This window comes from Tiliqua scincoides, chromosome 1 (genome assembly GCF_035046505.1).
Source record: "Tiliqua scincoides isolate rTilSci1 chromosome 1, rTilSci1.hap2, whole genome shotgun sequence".
Lineage (NCBI taxonomy): Eukaryota > Metazoa > Chordata > Lepidosauria > Squamata > Scincidae > Tiliqua > Tiliqua scincoides.
The window spans coordinates 195,614,402-195,634,968 of NC_089821.1; the positions used below are offsets into that span (position 1 = coordinate 195,614,402).

Consider the following 20,567-nt stretch of genomic DNA (forward strand, 5'->3'; position numbering starts at 1 on the left):
AGCTGGGAAGGTCCTGATATGAAAAGATTGTTAAACAGTGAATCTACACCACTACTGAAGCACAAACTGTGGAGTGTTGTGCATACAGCATTTTTAATAGGCAAGTCTAGTGAGACACACCCTAATGCACACATTAGGTGGTGCATTATGCAAAGTAGCTCACTGAATTGCTGATGTCTTCTATCCCTTGTAATCCTTTTTTTTAAGGGATCTTAAGAATGGCACACATCTGAACTTTTTTTTTTTAATATTGGTAGTAAGTTGAGGAATATTGACAGTTTTCCTCAACTGGCTTAGCAAGTTATTTGATTTTTTTATTTAATTTAAATAAAATTTGAATTAGTTTTAATTTAAAACTAAATTTAATTTAAAACCCTCCCTTCCTTACTTGCTCTTGGCTATAAAGTCTTGAGTTTTGAACCTCTAAAGGCATAAATTTGTAATCAAATTCTTTATCAGACTGTTATGGAATTAACAAGAAGCTTTTTTATTAGTGCTTTCTGTTTCAACAACAGTTTACAATAGCAGCAGTACAGGTGGAGCCTATTTATGTGTGTGAGTTCCCTTCTGTGACCCGAGGCAATTAAGAAAAAGCTTCTTGTTGTGCTAAATGGCACAGAGTTATGCAAATACACTGCAGCCTGACACATGAGGATGGAAGGAAACTAAGGCAGCAGTTCTCAATTGCCTCTCCCCCTTCCTCTCCCTTTCTGTACTCAGCTCTCCCCATTGCCAGCTGTCCCCGCTTCTTTAGCAGGTGGGATGCTGAGCTTTTAAGAGACCAGTCCCATGCATTTCTACTCAGAAGTAAGTCCCATTCTAGTCAATGGGGCTTACTTCCAGGAAATTGTGGATTGGATTGTAGCCTGGAAGCCCAGTCCTGTGCCTGCCTGCTCAGAAGTAAGTTCCATTCTAGTCAGTGGGGCTTACTCCCAGAAAAGTGTGGATCAGATTGTAGCCTAAATCTCATGCTTTGCTTGCTGGGAAGACTTGCTTGCTGGGCTGTTTTGTTTGTGTAGGCTGGAGCACGGAGAGCCTGCACCATCTCAGTCTGAAGGGGGGGATTGGGCAAACACTTCTTGGGTTTTTTAAAGCAATCCCCTCTGTTCCTACCATACCTGCCCCTGTGTGTGTGTGAGTGAGAGAGAGAGAGAGAGAGAGAGAGAGAGAGCGCTCCACCTTGCTGCACTGGCTACAGAGGTTTGGGGGCCCCCTCCGTCCCCCCTTCAACCTCTTTGCTGCTTCAGGGACTCCAGGAGTCTTAATGTTCCTTCGCAAGGGGAACCTCTTCCAGGGTTATTTCCCTGCCTGCGCGAGGCAGAGCATTTTTGCAGTGTTTTGGGCTGCCTTGAGCAAGACGCCAGTGCAGGGCAAAGGAGGCAAAGGTATGTTTGACTTTGAATTCCCCCCATCTCATTCCAGTTGAGATAAATCCGCAGATAAAAACGTGGATAAATAGGTTGCACCTGTATATAATTCTTTGTTTTAAAAGAGTAATTATTGCCTCATCTGGTTAGAGAGCTATGTAAAACTAACCTACATTCAAGAGTCCAGCACATGTATCACTGACTTTATGCAAATATAATGCTTAATCTGTGCTCTCACCAGGTTGCTGGGGTTTGGAGGCAAAATTCTGCATTGGAGGCTCCCTATACCATTCCGTCCCTGATGTTACACTGGCAGTGTAACACAATGGCAGTGTAACAGTGATCGCACAATAGGTGCGTTGCAAGCCAATTTCACGTGAGTTGTGTACCACCTAGCTCATCCACCATTGAAAATACTGAGCTCAGAATACAGGGTAAAGAGCTACTGGTCATGGTGGGCTTCTGGTGGGAGAGAGGCATAGTGCTTTTCCCAGATTTAGGTAGGAAGATGGCATGCTGGAAAGGGGGGGGGAGTGCTGTGTGCTTGGAGAATGGTTCAAATCTGTATCCTGCTTTATTTTCTGAGCTGGAATGTTTGAATTCCAGGCTATGCAAAATAACAGCACAAGCATGCTGTGTAATAGGATATTTGGCTGATTGCGGCTTAGTTTTGAAGCCTAAACTGATGATGTCACTTCTGGCCATGACATCCCTTCCAGGTTATTGACATCATGTTCAGTGAGTCCCAGCAGATTGTCACTCTAAAAAGTGGGTCCCATTGCTAAAAGTTTGAGAACCACTGCTCTAAACTAAACCACAATCTCTCTATATGTTTGGAGTCTTACACAGAATTCAAACACTATTCGTAGTGTTTTCATAGTATACATAGTTAACATTGTTTCTTGTACTGAATCTTTCTTCACTGTTGTCACCAAATTAAATTCTTCTAGTACATTACAGTTGAGGGATTCGTTGAGCTCATGCTTATTCTCATCTATGTAGTTCTCTCCACTACTGGTCTGCATCTATCACTATAATAATAGTAATAATAATACTGGTATTTATATACTGCCTTTCTGGTCGTCGGATTACTCCTCTGACTTTATTCAAGGCAGTTCACATAGGCAGGCTATCTCTAAATCCCTGAGGAGATTTTTACAATAACAGAAAGGTTCTATCTTTCAAGAACTGCACAACATTTCAGAATGATGTTTCACAGTCTGGTATCACTACTGGCCTCCAGTTGCCTCCCATGCTGGCTGACAAGCAGCTCCTTCATCTCTCACTTGAAGGGCAGCCAAGACACTTCTTTGCTCACACCAAAGAGCAGGTGGAATAGCTTAGCTTGTCAGCTGCTTCAAGGTCTCACCCAGGGCCTAGGAGAGGGGGGGGGGGTAAATGGGGTAATTTGTACCTGGGCCCAGGGTCAGAAAGGGGGCCCAGGAGCCAAAGGAAGGGACCAAGAAATTTCCTGGAATCTTACATTTTCCAGTCTCATCCAGACTCACTGGCAGGATGCTGGGAGCATTACCATAGGCACATGACAGCGACTACTGCCACAAGCCATGAACACCAGGCCCAGGAATGTATACATTCCTTAACAGTGTCAGGAGGAAACTGACCTGCTAGAATAGTTCTTTGGCTTGTGGATCTGCTTACCGTGAAGGAGTGTAGAGGAGCTCAGTGACACAGCTGTGGGACCGAAGCGGCTACAGAAGTCAGTTTTGGTATACATAGGACACATTCCTTTCTAGTGTGAGCCTAAATACAGTGATACAACCTGCTACAATGATTTTCTGTACTGAAAGATTTTGAAAGTTTTGAAAGATTTTAGAGAGACTTAGGAGTGTGTTTGGTTTTCCATATTATTGTATCTAGCTGCCAACACCAGGCAGGCAGGTAGACCTGAGCTCTGCATTGGGAAGACTGTTAGACTTGGGTTCAAAAGTGAAGTCTTTTCCAGCTGTTACCACTTTCTTCCTGCCTGCCCCCATTGCTGCCCCCCCGCTCTGTTTCAACCCCTTTGTCTTTGGGAAGGGGCCCGAAAGAAACTTCTTACCCCCTGATAAAATTCCTCTCAGAGGCCCTGGTCTCACAATTCATGGAGCTGCCAGTGGCCTCGAACTGGCGACCTTCAGATGTTCGGGCTAACAGAGGCTCTACCCTCTAGACCAGAGTTCCTTATATCTATTTGTGGTGTGCTTGTGAGTTTTCATCTATATTAGGGGTCTGCAAACCCCAGCCCGGGTGCCAGATGCGGCCCGCAGCGAGCCTCTATCCGGCCCGCAGCCAGCCTCTTGTCCCCTGAAAGCCTCTGGCCCACTTGACTGAACATGACCAGAGCTGTGCTCTGATTGCATCAGGAGGGTGTTCTGAGCACCAGAAAGGCTGAGTGAATGAGCCCACTAATTCATTTATTCATTCATCTAAGTTCCATCTCTTATTTATTTAAATTTTATATTTAAATTTTTTACCAGCCCTCAGCACTGCGCCAGATATTTCATGCGGCCCTCTGGCCAAAAAGTTTGGAGACCCCTGATCTATATCTATATTACATATCTGTGCTAGGTGTCACAGTTGAAGGTGGATTATAATATATGGAAATAGATGCTGAGGGAATTAATAGAAATGAAGGCAGATTCCAGAAGAAAAGAGTAAAGGCATAAGAACATAAGAACAGCCCCACTGGATCAGGCCATAGGCCCATCTAGTCCAGCTTCCTGTATCTCACAGCGGCCCACCAAATGCCCCAGGGAGCACACCAGATAACAAGAGACCTCATCCTGGTGCTCTCCCCTACATCTGGCATTCTGACTTAACCCATTCCTAAAATCAGGAGGTTGCGCATACACATCATGGCTTGTACCCCAAAATGGATTTTTCCTCCAGAAACTCGTCCAATCCCCTTTTAAAGGCGTCTAGGCTAGACGCCAGCACCACATCCTGTGGCAAGGAATTCCACAGACCAACCACGCGCTGAGTAAAGAAATATTTTCTTTTGTCTGTCCTAACCCGCCCAACACTCAATTTTAGTGGATGTCCCCTGGTTCTGGTATTATGTGAGAGTGTAAAGAGCATCTCCCTATCCACTCTGTCCATCCCCTGCATAATTTTGTATGTCTCAATCATGTCCCCCCTCAAGCGTCTCTTTTCTAGGCTGAAGAGGCCCAAACGCCGTAGCCTTTCCTCATAAGGAAGGTGCCCCAGCCCCGTAATCATCTTAGTCGCTCTCTTTTGCACCTTTTCCATTTCCACTATGTCTTTTTTGAGATGCGGCGACCAGAACTGGACACAATACTCCAGGTGTGGCCTTACCATAGATTTGTACAACGGCATTATAATACTAACCGTTTTGTTCTCAATACTAACCGTTTTGTTCTCAAGGCGTGTTGAGACTGGAGAAAAGGTCTACAATACAGACAGCTGCTTCAAGCTTTTTCAGTAGTTTGCACATTATTATTATATTGAATATTTATATACTGCTTTTCAACAGTAGTTCGCAAAGCGGTTTACATGGTACAGTGGTTCTCTAACTTTTCCGGCCCACGGCTTCCCTGATCCTTGTGGCCATTGGCCATGGCTCCCCATTACAACACCTCACCGTTACCCCCAAAATGGGGATGAAGGTGTTATAATTATACACTAGAAACCAAAAAAAAAGCTGCCAGCACTCTGAGCCTGCAATCCTAACCACACTTACCTGAGAGTAAGCCCCATTGAACAAAATAGGACTTACTTCTGAGTAGACCTGGTTAGGATTGTGTCCTGAGTTTGTTAGCAGCACACCTGGAGGGTTTTGGAAAGGGAGGGGGGAAGTGATTTTGTTGGGGGAGGGGAAGACTTTGTTTTGTGTGCTAATTGCAAACTGATGCAAACTGAGACCCAGAGACTGGCTGCAATCCTAACCTCACTTTCCTTGGAGTAAGTCCCATTGAACACAGTAGAACTTACTTCTGAGTAGACCTAGCTAGGATTGTGCCTTTTGTCTTAAATAGCAGCCAACATGGGAAGTACCTCCCACTAAAAGGAGGCAGGAGGAAAAAGGGGGATGGCTGAAAAAGAATGGATATTTTTATTTTTTAATCAATCTTTGGAGACAAACCCATCAAGAGTGGCTTTTTTTTGTTCTTTGAAGGGGAAAGAAAAAGAGAAAGGTGAGGATCCTGGGTTAAGCTGACACAGACCCCAAGCCTAGGTAGGTCTACTCAGAAGTAAATCCCATTTGAGTCAATGGGGCTTACTCCCAGGAAAGTGTGGATTGCAGCCACACAGAGCAAGATTACAACTCACCCCCAAAGTAGATGGGGGCATGCTCACACACATACACCCCAACATGCAAACGCCACCCCTATTCCCCCCCCCAGGCAAAACAGAGGAATGAAGGCTCAGGCATTTGGACACCCCCCCCCCACTAAGAGCAGGCTGGGCTCCCTCCTTCCCAAACAGAGGAAAGCGCTGCATACCTTCCAGCTTCTCCCAGCCAGCCTTCTCTCCCACCTCCCCCCACTATGTTTCACACACCCTCCCCACCTCACACTGCCCCACCCACCTCGTTCACAGCTGCAGAAAAGCAGCAAGTTGGGAGGCAGCACCTGAGGCTGAGCTAAGTAGCTATGGCCACCTCTCTCCCCCCAGATAACTCAGGACACTCCTGGGAGCTAGCCACACCTCCCTAGGGAGGCCCAGTGCACAGATTGAATACCTCATAGTAAAATAAATCTGTAAATTGTTTCTTGTTCCCAAAGGGCTGACAATCTTTAAAAAAGGCAGAACACTACCAGCAAAGAGCCACTAGCGAGGACAGTGTCGGGGGGGGGCAAAGAGGGACAGTTGCTGTCCCCCCACTAAATATGAGCACTATCTTGAAAGGTGCCGCTTTGCCCAGTTAGCAAAGGTTAGCAACATACATTGTGGGCCACAAATCTCCATGCAATATTATTTCAAGCTGCTTTCAAAATTCCTCTGAATTTTCCAAAGAAGTTTGGAGTTCCCTTTCTTGCCCTGTGGTTCCTACATGCTGTGTGACACATGAAACAGCTCACAAGTGCTGCTGGACACATGAAACTATTTGTGCAGGTCTCAGGACTGGAAGCAAAAAGATACTGGCCGGGATCAAAAAGATTAATCATTTGACCCACAAGGGAGACCTTTGGACTTGCCTTTTCAAGCATACTACCCATGCTATATGGCAGACCACCTTTGATCTGTACTAATGAAATTTTCAGAATTGATTTGTAATATGGCATGCATAGGTATCAACCATTGAAAGAAAAAAATGTAAAATCATACTGGGTGAATTCAAGCCCTTGAGTTCATCTGAATGTCTTTCTAAAATTCATTCATAGCCATTACTGACATTCATTATGTGGTTTATGTTGTCAGTTTGCAAAGGAATGTCAGAAAAAAGGGGCAATTTACTACCTTGTTTGTTGGGGCTAAACATCTGTGCACTCATAAAGGGCAATATTTTATTTTAGCAGCAGCCCTATGCACCTTGTGGGGTGTCATTCCCAATGACAACAGCAGAAAAAAATGGGGGGGACGGACTCAGAAGGGTGCATTCCTGAGCCTGCAAATTTTACCCCATATTGTAGATTTCTGAAAGAGTATGTAATTGTGCATCACACATTAATGCTTCTATTCTAAAACAAACAGAAGTGTAACTTGCTCTAATATAGACGTGCTCCTTTATCCACAGGGGTTCCATTCCAGAACCCACTGTGGATAGCCAAAACTGCAGATACAGGCAAACACCCATCTCTGCAGGCTGGACTCTCTGGAGTTGCGGGAAGCCCAGCTCCCCTCTGGAGGGGCCTCTGAGCTCAGCAGAGGCCTCCGGGGCTTCACTAGACCTCCTAATAAAAAAATCACTTCCGGCTTCTCTGTGAAACTGGAAGTTGCATTTTTTTCCAACCTCCAAGCTCAGTCTAAACCTGGAAGAGGCTGTGGGCATTCGTCTCTGGCCTCTACTGAGCTCAGAGGACCCACCGGAGGCTCAGATAACTGAATCCGCAGATACAGTGCCCCCCTGTATATGAAAAATGCTTTTATATTTACTGTATAGAATAGATCAATGAATAGAATAGAATGAATATTCTAATGAATAGAATAGATCTTTATCAATAGATAAAGAGAAGCACTCTAAATATGTGAAAAGTGCTTTTTCTTCAAGTTACCAGATAGGTTCAGCAGTTTGGAGAGGCAGCCTTCTTGACCAAGGAACTCTTGCTCATCTCGCCCCCTCTGGCATCACCTATGGCTAATCCAGAAGGCTTGGAGGGATGCTTCTGAAATGGGGAGCTTAAAGCTCCCATTCTCGAATAGAAAGCTGCATGGAGTGCTTTACACCTCAAACGGTGGTTTTAAATTACAAGGAGATTTGATTATAGTATTAACATTTAGAAAAATTTCCTAGCTGACAAGAACAGTTCAGCAATTGAATAAGCTACACTGGGTGTTCGTAGAATGTCCTGCTTTGGCAGTCGTCTGCAATAAATGTTGCACGTTCACCTTTCATGAATTCTGTAGTTTAATGAAGAACAAACCTGAAGGCAGGGAATTGGACTAGCTGACCCCTAGCTGAGCCTCAACTATGATTCTCCTGTTTGGGATGTTTAGCGGAAATAAATCAAGTGCAGTAGCTTGTTCACAAGAGCTGTTAGTAGCATGTTAGCGTAAACATGTCCAAAACGTAATTCAGGTCATACCTTTTTTGGTCCACAGTACCACATTAGAAAGAAATGCAGAATTGGTACTGTACAACTAAAAGTAAAAATATGGAATTAGTACTAGCAAATTTCACAACTGCTCTGTTGATTTCTTTTATAATGTTTCCTATCATGAAACTCTTAAGTGATATGCATGGGGTTCTTAGGCTGTTAGCCCTCAGGTACTGGCCAGACTTAGATGTCTTCAGCAAAGCACCTGTAACATTTGCCCTCAAACTATGTCCTGGGACTTGCAATCTGTATAATTGGTTTAATACTTAACATAGTGCCATCAGAGAAATGTGACCATTGAAACTCTGTCAAATTTTCCAGGAAGACGTGGAAACCGGAGTTCACCTTGATCCAGCTACTAAGGAAGTTCAGTATAACCCAAACTATGACACCATGTTTGCACCTGAGGTAAGGAAAATTTTAAAATAACATGAATAGTTGCATGGCTGCTAGCTGTTATTGTTCAAAAAGATATCTGAAAGGCGCACCTTGTAAATTATTAAACTGTCAAAATAAACTTTTTGGAAAACAATATGACACATGTTGTATTTATTATAAATGTTTCTGAGTGTTTTTCAGATGTCTGTATATTTCGATCTTAAACTAGGCAAGCTGAGGTGAAATGTTTACAATTATACTTCATTTTGTATCTATACAATGCACTAAATGTTACATCAGTGTAATGAAATAATTACTCTTTTCTTAAATGAAGCTTGAACTAAGATGTAACTTAACACAGGAGGACAGTGGGTCAAATTAATACAAAATTTAAGTATCAAACAGTAATCAAAGTGAGAATTCCTGATGAATATTTGTTTTTCTTTTTTCTTGCATAATGAGGCTACTCAAAACTTCAAATTATGGAGCAGTTGTTGGATGTGTTCAGGGGTTGCCCATCCATTAGGCAAGGTGATCGGGTTGTATCAGCAAGAGGTTGAGAATGTAGTGGATTCTGGGTGCCCTTCATCTTGAGTCTGCCGCCGCCACCACTTCCTCCCTCTAGCCTGCTGTATATGCAAGCCACACTGATGTGTATCTGTGAAATGCAAGTGGAAAGCAGATCATCCACTTCCTTACCCTGCTCCTGAAACAGTTTCTTCAAACTCAGAAGTGCAGGATTTATAGGGGCCATATAAATTAAGGAACTTCTTCCACTGGCGTAGTGGGGGGGGGGTGTCAAGGGCATCAAATGCCCCAAGCTGCATGCCTGCAGGGGTGGCAGCACCTTCTTCGCCCCCTGCCACCTTCCTTGCCCCCTGTCTAAGGTCTTTGGGGGGCTTCAAACCTGGTTTTTGGAGGAAAACCGAAAGTGATGTTTTAAAACTCTCAGAAGGTCTCTGAAGGGTTTTAAAATGTCATTTCTGGTTTTCATCTGAAAAGTGAAGGTGAGGTTTGAAGGCTCCCTGGAAGCCTCAGAAGACGTTCAGATGAGATGGGGGGGTGGCATTTAGTGGTCTTAGCCCCAGGTGGCACCGGGGCCAGGATCACCAGTGGCTCCTTCATTCACATGATCTCTTTAAATCATACCAGATGACCTGCACTCTTGCAATTGAAGAAAAACCATGCCAGGAACAGGGTAAGCAGCTTCTTTTTTCAGTTGTCAAGCTAAAGTGGACCCAAGGTAACATTGCATGGTGATCTGGGTCACGCTGCTTCTTGATTTGTTCATCAGGCATAAATCATGTGGGGTTTGCACATTCAGAAGAAAATATGTAGATCTTGGTCAAAGTGTTCCCCAAAATAGTTTTGGGATTGAGAAATAGTAGTTGAGATGAGTCACAGAGGAGATAGTGGTGTTTGTTGCCTATTGCTTTGCAACTAAGGATTATGTTGTAATCCTCTATTAGAATTATAAACTGGCCTAAACCATGATTTAGTGCTATGTGGATGAGCCTAAGGAACCAGTGGGCTTGCAAGCTCTTCCATTCCTTCTCCTCTCTCACATGTAAGAGGAGCAGACTGAAAAGTTTTGCCTTCTCTCCTAACAAAAGCTAGTTCCATGTTAAGGGTGAAGTTGGGGAATAGTGGTGTGTTTGAATGAGCCACGGTATTACATATGACCCTGCGTGATATTGTGACTTGGTTAACAAATTGCAGCATCCCAAGTTCCCTTCAGAAATCTCTAGAATTATGTGTCTACTATGTGCTTGAGCACCTTGCCCAAGAATGGGAATCTTTGGATTGGCCAGTAGTCGTCCAACCCAAGTGGATTACAGGAGGGCTTTTTTCAGAAGTGACTGGACCACTGCCAATTTAAGATTTTGAATGGTTCCTTAATTACTTTCCCTGCCCACTTGACAAGTTCCAATTTGAGCTACTTTTATAAGCTAGAAGAAGCAAGTCTCCAATTTGTATACATGTGGATTACCTCATGCTGCCAAGGATCCTGATTGCAAGTGATTTTATCTGCAAAGTGCCTTGCAAATTGGTCACAGTGGGCAATCAAGGAATTCTCCTTCTCTCCTGGAAGCCCAGATGTAATAGGCTCCAAGCCCTTTGAAATGGTTTTGCTCATTGACTCTGATAATAATAGTGTCAGAGAAGCGCCCTTTCTTCATTGCCATCACCACCACAAATGAGTCTCTAAAATGAGATTTAGCCCATGTTCAGTTGAATTTGTAGATTTCATTATCATTGCTGTAGCTATCTGCCCTATTGTATCACCTTCAGCAGCCCTGAAAACTAGAGAGCTGATTTGGCTACAGGGGAGAGCACAGATAGTTGAGGAGTTTGGAGCCCTGGCCATTACACTGTTCTTAGAGGTCAACTAGGACCTCTGCAGAGTCACTGACAGAAGTGGCAAGAAAACCTCCTGGAGCCATCAGGAATCCATTTAAGATTCATAGATCTCCAGAGGTGGACCTTCATGATAGGCTCCCACTGCAGCAGAGGTCCAAAGCTACAGTAAGCCTAATTCCTACCAGGTAGTGATCTGTCCATGACAACATAATCTCCTCCATTTACAGATCACTAGTAAACCTTCCCAGTGCTAAAAATCAAGTCAAGAGTATGCCCAGACTGATGAATGGGAGTCAAGATTACCTGAAACATGCCCATGATTCATGAACTATTACTGGGGACTATGGCATGCATATTGAAGCCACCCAGTACCAAGGTCCCTGACGACTCCAGTACCACCTCTGAAACCACCCTGGTCAGCTCAGGTAAGATGATTATTGGGCAGCAGGGTGGGCAGAATACTTACCCTTTCTTGGCTACCCAGCTTCAGACGCTCAAAATCTGACAACTGCTGGGCAGGACACCTGAACCATGAATAGAATTATGAGACTATTGTGATTCCACCTTCTTGTCCCTGTAGCAGTGGCTGCTGCAGTACCTCAAAACCTGGAGTAGACTGCTGGGATAAGAGAGCTCTCATCTCATTCAACCAGGTCTTGGTAATTTAAGCCATATTGCTTGTTCATTCAGGATTAAATTCCAGATTAGGATGGTTTTATTACTGAACAATTTGGCATTGCATAACAGCAGCGTCAGGCTAGAGGGACTGCCACTAAAGTCACCTAAACCTTACCAGCAAGGAGAAGAGCTAAACAGGCCTTGCTGAGGAGAATCAGCATGGCTTCTGTAAGGCTTCTTGCCTCACAAATCTTATAGAATTCTTTGAAAAGGTCAACAGGCATGTGGATGCGGGAGAACCCGTAGACATTATATATCTGGTCTTTCAGAAGGCGTTCAACACGGTCCCTCACCAAAGGCTACTAAAAAAACTCCACAGTCAGGGAATTAGAGGACAGGTCCTCTCATGGATTGAGAACTGGTTGAAGACCAGGAAACAGAGAGTGGGTGTCAGTGGACAATTTTCACAGTGGAGAGAAGTGTAAAGCGGTGTGCCCCAAGGGTCTGTCCTGGGACCGGTGCTTTTCAACCTCTTCATAAATGACCTGGAGACAGGGTTGAGCAGTGAGGTGGCAAAGTTTGCAGACGACACCAAACTTTTCCAAGTGGTGAAGACCAGAAGTGATTGTGAGGAGCTTCAGAAGGATCTCTCCAGACTGGCAGAATGGGCAACAAAATGGCAGATGCGCTTCAATGTCAGTAAGTGTAAAGTCATGCACATTGGGGCAAAAAATCAAAACTTTAGATATAGGCTGATGGGTTCTGAGCTGTCTGTGACAGATCAGGAGAGAGATCTTGGGGTGGTGGTGGACAGGTCGATGAAAGTGTCGACCCAATGTGCGGCGGCAGTAAAGAAGGCCAATTCTATGCTTGGGATCATTAGAAAAGGTATTGAGAACAAAATGGCTAATATTATAATGCCGTTGTATAAATCTATGCTAAGGCCACACCTGGAGTATTGTGTCCAGTTCTGGTTGCCATTTCTCCAAAAAGACATAGTGGAAATGGAAAAGGTGCAAAAGAGAGCAACTAAGATGATTACGGGGCTGGGGCACCTTCCTTATGAGGAAAGGCTATGGCGTTTGGGCCTCTTCAGCCTAGAAAAGAGACGCTTGAGGGGGGACATGATTGAGACATACAAAATTATGAAGGGGATGGACAGAGTGGATAGGAGATGCTCTTTACACTCTCACATAACACCAGAACCAGGGGACATCTACTAAATTGAGTGTTGGGAGAGTTAGAACAGACAAAAGAAAATATTTCTTTACTCAGCGTGTGGTTGGTCTGTGGAACTCTTTGCCACAGAATGTGGTGATGGCGACTGGCCTGGACACCTTTAAAAGGGGATTGGACAAGTTTCTGGAGGAAAAATCCATTACGGGGTACAAGCCATGATGTGTATGCGCAACCTCCTGATTTTAGAAATGGGTTATGTCAGAATGCCAGATGCAAGGGAAGGCACCAAGATGCAGGTGTCTTGTTATCTGGTGTGCTCCTTGAGGCATTTTGTGGGCTGCTGTGAGATACAGGAAGCTGGACTAGATGGGCCTATGGCCTGATCCAGTGGGGCTGTTCTTATGTTCTTATGTAAGAGCCAGAAATGAGGACAGCCCATGTATGACTGTGGGCGCAATCCTAACCCCTTATGTCCGTGCTTTTCAGCACTGGCATATCGGTACCAATAGGACATGTGTTGCAACCTGCAGTTGAGTATCACTCATGGAAACCTCCTCAAAGTAAGGGAGTGTTTGTTCCCTTACCTCAGAGCTGCATTGCCCTTATATCAGTGCTGGAAAGTCAGTGGAAAGCACTGGAAAGCTGGAAAGCACTGACATAAGGGGTTAGGATTGCACTCTGTGTCTCCTTGCCCTGTAATAGACTACTTACCTCACACTGTCATACCTCCCCCTGCCTGAAACCATAGGAATGTGGGTGCTCAACTCCCTCCCCTTCACCTCCATATAATTATTGGCATAGGAACAGTGGCTGAGTATACCAAAGCATTTTAGGGGCCCTGTTGAAATTCAGGTAACCTAAAAAATAAGCTTTAAGGGCAACCACCTAGTATATTACACTAAGGTGTGAGGTGGGAAGAAGAAATAATCTCTTCCATATAAAAACTGTCAACTGGCCTCTAAAAACAATTTAATCTTGAAACTGGTATTCCTCAGGGTAAGGGAATAAGCAACTGATATAAAAATGTTATATAGTTAACTTTAATACATGCAGCTGTCAAAATCCTGAAACTGTGGCTGTCCAAAGCTAGAGTTATTTTCTGTAAGCTCGAGGCAGTTTTCTAAGTATAGCCAATCAGTAATAATGATCTGCATTCTTCTGGCCAAAACTAATCTGATGCAAGTTTATGTTAATTGTAAAGTAAGTGTGTGTGTGTGTGTGTGTGTGTGTGTGTGTGTGTGTGTGTGTGTGTGTGTGTTTAAAAAAAAGTTATACAAGTCACAACTTACGTCTAGAAATACTTTATGTGAAGCTTCATTTTGTGTTGAAAGCATGAGAGAGTAAAAAATACTTAACTAACTAGAACTGCAAGGTTGTTTCTAATGTCTCTGGAGAGTTTGGAGGAGCAAACCATGTGTGAATAAAATCTCACTAAGGTAGTCGGTTCTGTCATAACATTACTGTATTGCATCCACAGAGCTCTGCTGTTAGAAGCCCCTTCCATGACCAGAAGGGGCATTCTACTCTCCCAAGGGGCTTTTGTATGAGCAAGACTCCTTGCTTGAGTGGAACGCTCCCTCTGGTAATGAAGTGAACTTTCAGTGGTAGAGCTGCTAAAAGTGTGGATCCAACCATGTTTTAGTTATTCTTTGGCATAAAATGTTACATATGAATGTTACAGGTGGGGCCTCGGTATCCACAAGGGATCCGTTCTCAGATCTCTCACGGATATCAAAAATTGAAGATAATCAAGTCCGTGATTTATGGCCCCATAAGCCCTCTGGAGGCGACCAGAGCTGTGCTCCATTTGCCTCTGGGTGGTTTTCTGAAGTCCACTGAGCAGTGTACATCTGCCTGCTGCCTCTGGAGGCTTTGGAACAGCTGAATCAAGCCAAAAAACTTAATTTTGGTTTCCTTAGGGAAACGGGGTTTTTCAGCCTGAAATGGCCATTCTGAAGCCTGCAGAGGCATTGGTCTGATGCACTCTACCTCTTTGGGCTTCAGAAAGCCCTATGGAGGCAACTGGAGCACAACTCCATTTGCCTCTGGAGGGCTCAGGTGGGACCAAGACTGGCTCAGTGCAGGTCCAGGGGACCTGCATTGAGTCACATGCACAGATACACTGCAGTTACAGATGCCCCACCTGTAATGATAGTAATTAATCCATGAGGAATGTAGTCCTTTCACCTGCTTGGTACCTTGGCACATGGAGTCCTGTACTATGTCTCACTTCAAATTTTATGCCGTTTTATTAGAACATTATAGATTGATTCTGCCATGGAAATATCTTGTAACTTAAAACTATGCAACAGCAACAGATCTTTACTTAATATGTTGAAGCCTAATGCAGATGTAATATTTCCCAGTTTCTGATCGGGAACATTTAGACTTGCATGCTGCCTTAACTTTTCCTCTCTCACCCAAACTGCCTTCTTGTCAATTTTCACATTAACCATGGCGTAGCATTGTGTCTCCGTTGGGGTTAACACTAACATTTAGTTAGCTTTAACCAAGGTTAACCATAGTGATGGTTTAATCTTATACCATGGTTAATGCTAAGCAGGGAATAGGCAGGAAGATCCAAAGGATCCATGGACTGTTGCCAATTTCTAAACCGTATTTAAGAGATCAGAAAACTTTACATGTGAACTAGGCCAGTTTTTTCCCCAGTTACATTTTTTTGGTGCTACCTAGTAAATACCCTTGCCATTTATTGTATTTTAATGCAGTTTGGACCAGTGAATCCATTTAGGACTCAGCAGATGGCTGCGCCTAGAAATATGCTTTCTGGATATACAGAACCAGCACACATCAACGATTTCATGTTTGAGCAACAGAGAAGAACATTTGCGACCTATGGTAAGTAATGCATTACTTCATCTAACTCATTGACTATCTTGAGCTAGCAGTCTTTGTCCATGGTTAACATATTCTTGATATAGTTGCCAATTTTTCACTTTTTCCTAGCCCTTACCTTTACAAAAACAAGGCTTTTAAATGTGTTCCCATGTTAGCTGAGAGCACAGATGCTCCTACAAGTTAGCTACAAGATGTCTTCAGAAGATGACAAAAGGTGTACAAAATTCACATATTGTGTCCTGTTCACGGCTATGAGTCTTCATGCATGGGTCAGTGCACAGCCAATTGCAGCTTGGAGCTCTTGTTTTTCAGTTACAAGATTTAAAGGCTGCACATGTCATAACTATGTACCACTAAAATGAGAAGAAGAAACAATTCTTAAAACACAATTTTAAATTATCATGTCTCCATTTGTATCCTGTGGTCGCTCTTTTACTTGCCGAAGGTTATGAAATGTGAATTTTAATTACATGAACTCTGTGAGGTGACAGCAAACTATATCGCATGCAAAATTGCTAGCAATTGTAAGCAGCTATACAAGAGATCTGAAGCATGTATCTCAATGTGCTAGGTGTATGTTACAGCTTAAAGCAACTGTTGAGATCTCATGGAGAAGACAGAAATTGATCAACCCTAGATGTATGTGAATCATCTTTGTAATATTGTAGCTGTCCTCTGTGATATTGCTTTCCACTGAATATTTAGGATAACTTGAAAACAACTGGGTTCTCAGTTCCATTGAAAATGAACTACTCTTGCTCCACCACATATGTTATGCTGAGTCTTGTGTTGTAGCTGTCCCATATTTTCTTGCAATAAATAAATGGCACATTACATTTATAAGTCATTCTTTCTACCTATTTCTCTTCAGAAAAGGTTCAGAATTATCGACACAGTTGCTTTTGTCAAATTGGTTCCTTGAGGACTGCTTGGTTAGCTAGACCTACAGTCTGACTTAATGGTGCTGATCCCCTGGTAAAAATGGAGTAGTGCAAATTAAAATAGTGGTGGTAGTGGTTAAATTAAAGTAGCAGTGGTAGCATAAACAGTGCTATACTTCTACCACCTTTCTTACCTCTTTATTATGATTTCATCCCCCACATTCATAAGTACTTTCTAAAACTGTAAAGTTTATTTATAAGAGTACAGCTAGTATAATAGAGCTAGCAAAGGCAAGAACTCTTGTTCTGGGAAGGGCAAGGAAATGGTTGAAATCTAGAACGTTTGCTTGTATTCATTCCCAGGACTGGCCTTAGGAGCTATGGAGCCCCCATGGGTCCCCCCTACTCATTGGGATGAGCAGCAGATGTGAACCTGGGGCTGACTGCATCCCGCACAATGAGTGACACACAGAAATAGATGGCAGTGACGTGATGACATCCTCGCCACCTGCTTCTGGGTGCCCAGTTTTGGGCCAATCGATCCAAGGGTGATTGGGAGGGCCACCTAGCAGCAAAGCTACACTCATTGCACTCTCCTTGCAGTGCCTCGGCATGGAAGATTCCATGGCAGAGTGTCAGCTACAGTCGTTAGCCCAGCACAGTCGTTGGCCCTGATTCAGTCCAGTTGGCCAAAGCTCCCTAAGATGGACCCTGTTCATTCTGTGAGCACTGTGCTGCTGCTTAAGCAATCATATTGGTAGAAATTATCATAACAAGAGGAGCCAAACAGCTGTAGAAAGGTATCTCAGAAAACAGCTGAAGACAGATAGTAATCTCAACATATTTCCGGTCAGGGAAAACTATGTTTGGGGGAAACAAATTCTGCAAATAGGAATCATTGGAATCTGCTGATTTCTAGCATTCACTCAGGCACAAAGATAGAAAAAGTTCTCTAAGGAAGTGGAAATAAAGAAATGGATAGCAGTTTGTAGAATTTGTGTATCTTCCACTGTCTGCTTATTCCAATTTGAACAACCATCTATCCCTTGAAAGAATTATTGCCCTAACAGCCATATGTTTTTGTAGACTTTCATGTTCTTCAGTGTAAGACAGAGAAAAATGCTTTGTTTTCACGTTGCATCTCAATACTTCAAACAAAAAATGAGGGGAAACTTTCACCCTGAGACCCACAATAAAAGAATTTTCCAAATACTAGGTTGGAGGTTTCTGAACCCAGCTTGACTGTCTGTGTCCAAGAATGCAAGCTACTCTGCACAGGAATGTGCTTTATGCATAAACTGTTGCTAATGTAAGACAAAGGCTGCAATCCAACTTTCCTGCACTGACATAAGGGCAATGCAACTCCGAGGTAAGAGAACAAACATTGCCTTACCTTGAGGAGGCCTCTGTGACTGCCTCCCAACTGCAGGATGCAGCACATGCCCTCCTGGCACAGCTATGCCAGTGCTGGAAAGTTGGTTAGGATTGTGCCCAAAGTCACTAAATGACATCAGACTAATAAAATCAACTAGCAGGTTGGCAGCAGGAAGTAATAAATTTAGTTCATCCATGGCCTAGACTATATTTCATCTCCATTTTTGTGGAGCGCTGTTACAGTACTAGTATCTGGTTATAATTCCAATTCTAACAGAGAACATCATAGGTTACATTCAGAAAAAGCTACCTAACGCAAATAGTCTCCCTCTTTTTCTGACTCTTCCATTGTTGATTATTCTGTACTAGATTACGTGTACTATTTCTCAGCCCAGAGACTGCATGATAGGATGCTTGAAATCGTTCACTCAGATAAGTGTCTCATTCTAAACCGGATGAAGGATGATTGTATCCTGTTGCTGTTCCTGCTGGGCCAGAGCTACTATTGAAATGCTTTCTGTTTAGAAGAGTAAACAATATTTGTTATTTGGTCGGGTCTTTTGTCACAGGTTATTGGGACAGTTGTTGTTAGTGAGACTATGGAAACAGGTCAGTGCTTTAGATTTCATCGTATCTCCAACAACAACGCATTCCTCCACCACCTGTAAGCCGAGATCTTGCTAACTAGATGGCAATGTCATGCTGGCAGCGGATTTGTTCTATCCTGGACTCGACTTTTGCTTGAATAGGCCATCTCTGTGGAGCTGTTTTAGCAAGGAAGTATTCAGCTCTCATTTTTCACCCTTTAAGTTGGCCAGTGCTGCTGCACATGACTTGCACAGCTCAAATGATGATACTGTATAAAGTGGATGTCACTGACATGAATTCTGTTTATTAGCAGCTCGCATGCATATGTTGACCACATCACTTTTCCTGTGTATTAGGTCAGATCAGGAAAGAGGAAAGGGGACCTCTTAGCTTAGTGTCTTTTGCTAAGCAGTGTCTATAGCTAAGGCAGTTCTCTTGCTGTGGAGGTTCCCTCCACAAAGTTCAGCCCCACAATGTGTGCACATCTTTTGAAGAGGTTATATTTGAACAGTGCTTAACTTTAAATTTTATTCAGGTGGCATTTTAATGGCTGTGGTAGGTGAAGCACAGCTTTTCTTATTTATATAGATCTGTTTATATGTAATGGAATGGAGGGAAATTAGGTAGAGCACTTTAAGTTGGACCAGATCACATAAAAAGAGGACTGTCTTAAACAGCAGGTTTTTCCTTACAGCTGCATTTGGAAGCCTCTGTCAAAGATAGGAATCTCTTTCACAATCTTAGTATAAAGTAGGAATTGTTCAAAGCCCTTTTTGCAAGGGAATGACTCCGAATAAAATACAGCTTGGCTATAGAAAACACGGCTCCCACTGAAGATTAAATCTCACCCAGTGGCTCCATTCATGATTGCTTATTTTGCGGGAGCAACAGCTAAACAAATAGAGTCCCAGAGACAGCATCAATATAGTGAGAGGACAAATAAGCTGCTGTATTGATTCTGACATACATCCAAATTGGCATTTCTGCCTTATTTAAGGAGAAACTGCGAAGTCGAGTCCCCTGGACTATTGGCTCGATTACACCATGCATAGACGTCAGTGTAAAACTAGGTTCCATAATGCTCAGCTTACTTGTGTAAAATTTGCATCAGTACTATAAAGTCAAAATAATCCTATGACATTTGCAATGATCAGCCCTGAAAATTTCTGCCTGACTGCTGGTTTCTAGAGAGAAGAGTTGACTGAGAGAGTGCTACTGCTCATTTACTTGTGTGGGGGCAGTACCTATTTTTCTCAGGCAGGCAGCTGAGTAGCAGATTGCACTCCTAAAACCATTACTCACAGTAGGTGTGTTAAGATGGCAACGTACTATGCTGCTATATTTGTATCCTGACTTTTGACTTAAAAGTCAATAAGGTTGTTTATCTTCTCTGTTGCTTCTAATCAGAGTACTGTAAGCTTGGAGTGTGCAATGCCAGTGTATATGAACAAGGAATCATTATTTTTCCTTGGTGGTAGCAATTTCAAGAACAGTCTGCTGCTTTCAGCTTAAGAATCAGACTGGGAACACTGCTTTCAACAACCATCAATTTTAACAAAGTGAGACTGTCTCCTCTAACTGATGGTCTGTGGTTAGTGGTTGTCATACTAGCATCTAGACATACTAGTCATACTAGTGGTTGTCATACTAGCATCTAGACATGTATAGTTTTTATAACTTTCAGTGTCTGGCTCGCCCCATCATAATATCTGTTGCTTCGGAAGATGGAGGAAGATATTGGCCTGCCTTATATCATTGACTGAATTAGCATAGTGAGGTTCATAATTCATTACATAGCTATTGATTTGTGTATCCACCTGACTGCAGTCTTTTCTATAATTTCCCATAAATAAGGTGTGGGTAACCAACATGTTTTATGGAAATTATTAAACTCAGGTTGCAGTCCTATGAATACTTACTTAGGAATAAACTTCTCTTAATTTATTGCATAGGACTGGGGTAAGGCAGTGTTTCCCAAACTTACCATGGTCAAGCTGCCCTTCTTTCATGGTGACCTCTTCTTCCCTGCTCTCCTGAGTGCCACCATCTTGGATTACGGCAGCCTGGAGAAACCGGAAGATGGCAGCATCCAGGAGAGCCAGAAGATGGCCGCGTCCAGGAGAGCCAGGAAGAGGAGGCCACCAAGGACATCCCTCAGTGAGTCTGGGAACCACTGGGGTAAGGGAAGAAGGGAGCATGAGATCAAGTGGCCTGATCATTCAATTATATCCACTGTTGTCTCT

At 43.3% G+C, this 20,567-nt stretch overlaps 1 protein-coding gene across 1 annotated transcript in view; it reads left to right on the plus strand.

Annotated features, from left to right (window-relative positions):
* CDC40 (cell division cycle 40) overlaps positions 1 to 20,567 on the plus strand; it is a 66,347-nt gene that overhangs the window by 20,484 nt on the left and 25,296 nt on the right. The window contains exons 2-3 of the mRNA XM_066610618.1: positions 8,408 to 8,494; positions 15,352 to 15,481. Of these exons, the coding sequence (XP_066466715.1) occupies positions 8,408 to 8,494; positions 15,352 to 15,481 (217 nt within the window). The remainder of the gene's footprint in view (positions 1 to 8,407; positions 8,495 to 15,351; positions 15,482 to 20,567) is intronic.